Source organism: Phoca vitulina, unplaced genomic scaffold (assembly GCF_004348235.1).
Source record: "Phoca vitulina isolate PV1807 unplaced genomic scaffold, GSC_HSeal_1.0 scaffold26, whole genome shotgun sequence".
Classification (NCBI taxonomy): Eukaryota; Metazoa; Chordata; class Mammalia; order Carnivora; family Phocidae; genus Phoca; species Phoca vitulina.
The window spans coordinates 3,527,434-3,533,433 of record NW_022589729.1 but is presented as its reverse complement, the minus strand read 5'-3'; the positions used below and the strand labels follow the sequence as shown (position 1 = coordinate 3,533,433).

Genomic DNA, 6,000 nt, shown 5'->3' with positions numbered 1-6,000 from the left:
TCTTAAAGAGAGAAGAAATGCACATAAAGCTAAAAAAGACCAAAAGTAGAACTCTAAGTACAGTGGAGTTTAAGAAAAAAGAACCAATGATAGAAAGTACAAGTCAAGGGGAGACAGTTCCGCCAGCTTCCAGATTTTCATAAACACAAATACACTCGTACAAACAGAATCAGCTTGAAAAAGTTGAAAACTTCTACACAGGCTGAAACCAAGCTTCTAAGACATTTTCTTTAACCTATACAGCATTTAAAAACTTGAGTTACCAGCATTTATAAATTGAACTTTCACATAAAATCAGGACTTCTGGGTTTTCCTGGAAAACGGGAAGATAACGAAAACTGGGTGCTCCTTCTCCCAGGGAAACTGGCTGGATCTGAGTACCAATTGCTCCTTTCGGATAAAATTATCACTCCCTTATTTATGCTAGTACCTCCCACCGTTTCCTTCTGCCCAGCCCGCATAAGATCATTTATATGCAACCAGCCGAGGCATTTGGGTTTATGACCCCTTCTCCAGACACGTCACTCACTGCTCTATTACACAACACGTATTCTTCAGCACCGGCGTCTTCGCCTACAAAGGCCCCCCGCAAAGCACTCCTACTCTTCTAAGCATTACTTCGATTCCTTTCACAGCTTTCTCTCACCACCCCCTCAACTGGGTCACCGCAGCACTCTGGCCATACCTCTATTAAAACCCTAATCACACCGGATGTACAAGTTTCTCTCCTTCGCTAGGACAGGAGTTCCTTGAAGCCAGCAGCCACGACTAACTGATTTTCGCGTCCCCAGTTCCAAACCCGTGGCCTTGCATCTAACGCAGGCGTTCAGTAAACTACCTAAAGTCTCAGAGGTGGGGCTGAGGCAAAAGCGCAGACAAGTGCAAGTAGATTCCGGCCGAGAGGAGGGCGCCCATCACCCCAGCGAGCAAGAGCCACCGCGCGAAGTCCCGTAGTCGCAGTTCCGTCGCGAAAGCTCAAGTCCCAGCTCTCGCGAGATTCGGTTTGAGTGCCAGCCCCCGGGCCGGCGTGGTTCCCGCTAGATTCGCGCGGCCACGCAACTCTCCGGAAGTAGCCCCTCCGGCGCTGTGCCCCGGAAGCGGAAGTGTGACTGTAGTCTGTCAGAGAGTGTTACTCGGTGGTCCAGAAATCCAGGGAAGTCGTTGTCGTTTAATTTTTGCAGGCTCTCGAGCGCTTCCCCCCTGGCGGGTGGGAGTGCAGAGAGGAAAGTGCGAGATGAGCACCATGTTCGCGGACACACTGCTCATCGTTTTTATCTCCGTGTGCACGGCTCTTCTTGCCGAGGGTGAGAGCGGCTGCTTCTCTGACGTTTGATCTGCTCCCATGGGAAGGATCCTAGGCCTGGGGACCCTCGCGCCACCGAGGGAGTGGTCGCGAGCCTTGCTTGCTTGGGGTTGGGATGGTGGGGGTGCTCATCTACTCCAGGGAATCGGGGCCAATCGGGAACAGGAGCGGGAGGGGTAGCGTGGAGTCCGGTTTAGGGTCGATTTCACTTGCGTGTTTGTGGAGACACCTTCATACCATGTGTCCGTTATTTTGAAGAGTCAGATGTCTTAACATTTGAAAAAAGTTAACTGGTGGTAAATATAAAGCAAAAAGTTGAAATCCCTCCTCACCCAACAGTGACCACCAGTAAGTTTGCTGTGACCATTACAAACATTTTTTCTGTTAGCATGTTGCTTTTAATGTTTCAGGTATAACCTGGGTCCTGGTTTACAGGACAGACAAGTACAAGAGACTGAAAGCGGAGGTGGAGAAACAGAGTAAAAAACGTGAGTATGGCAACGTCCTTTAGATACAGTTTCCACAGGTCAAGTTCATTGAATGCATGTTCACAGTAAATATTTTACGAGCACCAACTGATAAAAAAAACTTTATAGGAATACAAAGGTGAGTCCGATTTGAATTGAAGGCTATGTAGAGGTATATGCAGTATTAGATATTTTTATGCAAAATGTATAATACAAATGGCAATAGAGCAAGGGACATGAGAAGTACGAGTTATGTGCTGTGGTGGTTCTAAAGAAGAGATCCTATTCAGTTGTGAGGAGCCATGGAAGCCTTTGTGATGGAGATGGCTGGTCGTCCTTCTTGGATAGTTAGAATTTGGATAGAGAATGAGCTGGAGGTAGGAATTCCAGGCGAAGAAAATCAGATGTGTGCAAAAATACGGAAATTGTGGTGAGAAGATGTGTTTGGAGAACAACAGGTCATTATGATTAGTATCCAGGTGAGCGGTGTCTTCAGGGATAAGGCAAATTTCAGTTGTGTGAGGCGGTTGAAGGACAGTTTGAGTAAAAGGTTAAGAACAAGTACAGTTTGTGGTCTTTGAATAAAAGCAGGAACTCCACAGGACACAGCTGAGGGGACTGCTAGAGGTATAATGTGAATGGTTCTTTATAGGCTTGATGTGGCTTTCAGTGTTCTTTTCTGCCTTATAAAGATTAAATATAACTTTTGTATCTTAAAATTCCTCTGACTTTCTGTATTCTGTGACATCTTTATGTCTTCATAAGGGTTTAAAGTTTTCTTCCTTACAGTATCTCACTTGATCCACATAGCAACCATTTGTGATCAGTTGTATAGATATTATTCTTTCTTTATAGAAAAGGAAACTGAGGTTCAGAGAGGTTAAATAACATACTAATATCATAGAGCAAACAAAGAATTAGAAACCAAACTCAGGCTTTTGAAATTATAGTTTACTGGTCCTTGACGTATTCAGTGTGGATAATGCACCTCAACATATTAAAAACCAAGCTCATTATCTTTACCTTCACAAACGTGATCCTCCTCCGGTATTTCTCTGCGTGACGAAGGGTACCTCCATGCTTCTGATAGTGCAAGCCAGAAACCTTGATACACTTTCTTCACTTGGTTTTCAGGACATCACACATCACACTCTCTTGGTTTTGCTCTTACCTTGCAGGTCTTTTTTTTTTTTTTTTTTTTAAGAGAGGTAGGGGAATTGGGAAAGGCAGAGGGAACGTGAGAGAGAATCTTAAGCAGGCTCCATGCCCAGCACAGGGCCTGAAGTGGGGCTTGATCCCAAGACTCTGACCTGAGCTGAAATCAAGAGTCAAACTCTTAACCAGCTGAGCCATCCAGACGCCCCTTGCTGGTCATTTTTTTGCAGTTTCCTTGTTGGTTCCTCTTTTCAACCTCTTGCTTTTGGGCACCCCAATTTGTTTTTAGTCCCTTACACTCACTCCCTTGGTGAATTTAGTCATGTGCTCTATTTGCCAGTGGCTCCCAAATTTATATCCCTAGCCCTCTCTCCTTAATGCAAGATCCATATATCCTTGTAATAACATTTGTATGGTGAGCGATGGCATCTACACTTGTGGTGAGCATAGCATAATGTGAAGAGAAGTTGGATCACTATGTTGTACACCTGAAATTAACATTGTGTGTCAACTATGCTCAAATAAAGATTTACATATCAATTTGTCAATTATACTGTAATGTCGAATATACATTTCAAACCCAACACGTCCAAATTGAATACTTTTTCCTCACTTAAGGCTGTTGCATTTGTAGCTTTCAGGATCTTGGTCAGTGGCTGGTCTATCCTTCTACTTGCTCAGGCCATAATCCTTGTGCAGTTATCTTTAACTCTTCTCTCACACCCCACATATAATACTTTTGGGCTGCCTTCAGACATATCCAGAGTCTGACCACTTTCCATCACCTCCATTGATAACTACCTTCATCCTTTGCATGAATTATTGCAGCAGCCTCCAACAAGTGTTCCTGTTTCCCTATAGTCTGCTCCCAAGATAACAGCTAGAATAATCCTTTTTTTTAGAAAGTAGGCTCCACATCCAGTGTGGAGCCCAATGCAGGGCTTGAACTCAGGACCCTGAGATCAAGACCTGAGCTGAGATCCAGAGTCAGATGCTGAACTGACTGAGCCACCCACGTACCCCCAGAATAATCCTTTTTAAAGCTATTAGAGCATGTCCCATCCCTGCTTATAACCCTGTGATGGTGTCCCATTTTCACTCAGGAACAGCCAGAGTCCTTACAGTGGCCTGTGGAGCTTCCCCTGTTACTGCTCTGATATTCTTCTCTCACACACTGTGCTTCAACCTTGCTGTTCCTCTCTGTACATCAGCCACACTCCTGTCTCAAGAGCTTTCTACTGGCTGTTCCCTCTGCCTAGCATGTTCTTCTCTATGATATCGGCTTAGTTAGCCCTCATATCGTCTTCAAATCTTTGTTCAAGGTTTACTTCTGTGAGTCTTGACCACCCTCTTTAAGACTGCAGCCTGCTCATCTCTTCTACCTCTGCTGCTCCTCATCTCCCATACCCTGCTCCATCTTTTTTTTTTTAAAGATTTTATTTATTTATTTGACAGAGAGAGACACAGTGAGAGAGGGAGCACAAGCAGGGGGGGTGGGAGAGGGAGAAGCAGGCTTCCCGCTGAGCAGGGAGCCCGATGTGGGGCTCAATCCCAGGACCCCGGGATCATGACCTGAGCTGAAGGCAGGCGCTTAACGACTGAGCCACCCAGGTGCCCCTACCCTGCTCCATCTTTCCCCCCATGGCTCTTGTCACTTTCTAATGTATTATATGATCTATTTATGTATTGTGTTACTGTTTATTGTTTATCTCCACCTGCTAAAATGAAAGCTTCACTAGGAAAGCATTTTTGTTGTTGTTCTGATATATCCTGTGCACCTAGAACAGTGGCACATAGTAAATGTTCAATAAATATTTGCTGATTTGAATACTTTCTTCTCTCACCCTGTATGTGCAGTCCACCATCAAGCCCTGTTACTGTTCTCCTCCAGGAAAGTTTGCGATCTCTCCACATCTCTCCAGTCTGCCGCCACCACATAGTCTAAACGTCTGTCATGTTTCCTGTGATCTACTGCAGTAGCCTCCTCATTGGTCTCCCTGCAGCCACTCAGATTTATTCTCTACAGTACATCCAAAGTAATTTTTTTTTTTTAAGACACAAATCTTATGTTACTTGCCCTTCTCAAAATACTTTGTTTTTCCCCATTGCTTTTCGGATAAAGATGGGGCTTGCAAGGTCCAGCATGGTCTGGTGCCTCTTCCCTTCCCCTGCAACTACATCCTGTATCAGGTTATCCCTTGCTTCTATTCTCTAGCCACTCGGGCCCTTTTACCATCCTCTGGACTAGTCTTTTTCCTACTATGGGGCCAGGCCTTATCTGCTCTTCCCTCTAACTGGAATAACTTTCCTTTCTCTTTTTGTCTAGTAAACTCCTACTCATTCTGTCTAGTAAACTCCTACTCATTCTTTAGCTCTCAAAACCTTATTTAGTCTTTCAGAAGGGTCAGATCTTCCTATTATGGGTTCTACTTTATCCATAGACGTCTCCTTAGAACAGATTTATCTAGCCTCAGTCCAGTCCCCTAGAAGACCAGGTTAATGTTCACAGTACCATCTTGTTTCTGTTCTCTAGCCTTCTTGTTTTTTATGCAGTTATGGTTAAGTGCTAAGTAGTTATGTTATGGTCCTTCTGGGAAGGGAAAGAAAAATTTTTGTTTCTTTGGTTAATAGTAATGATAAAGAGTAAAACATTCAATGTTTTCTGTCGGTTTTGTCTTTTAAAATGTTATTCGGTAACATCTTGTAGAATTTGATTTAATTTCCTTTTATGATCTCATACTAGTAGGTTCACTCTAAATGTCTTTCTCCCCCATAGGTATATGTCATGTTTTATCTTTTTATTTACATAAAAGAGTACCGGTACTTAGACACCAGTGCATATATTGAAACTACAAACACACACACACATTTTATTTTAGTCAGCACTTTACTGTTTCACTTGCAATATTGGAGTCAAATCGAATTTTACATCTCTTTGGTAAAGTAGTAATACCAATTTTAGAATTCAGATAGCATAATTAATGTACTAAGAGAAAAAGTCTTACCTGCCAATTCTCTTTGATGCAACTTTTAGAAATAATACATGTACTGTACTGTTTGCTAGTAAAGGAAGTA

At 43.4% G+C, this 6,000-nt stretch overlaps 1 protein-coding gene across 1 annotated transcript in view; it reads left to right on the top strand.

The window, feature by feature from the left end:
• The first annotated feature begins 1,081 nt into the window (after positions 1–1,081).
• TMCO1 (transmembrane and coiled-coil domains 1) overlaps positions 1,082–6,000 on the top strand; it is a 53,584-nt gene continuing 48,665 nt past the window's right edge. Inside the window, exons 1-2 of the mRNA XM_032422244.1 lie at positions 1,082–1,304; positions 1,714–1,791. Of these exons, the coding sequence (XP_032278135.1) occupies positions 1,235–1,304; positions 1,714–1,791 (148 nt within the window). The 5' untranslated portion in view covers positions 1,082–1,234. The remainder of the gene's footprint in view (positions 1,305–1,713; positions 1,792–6,000) is intronic.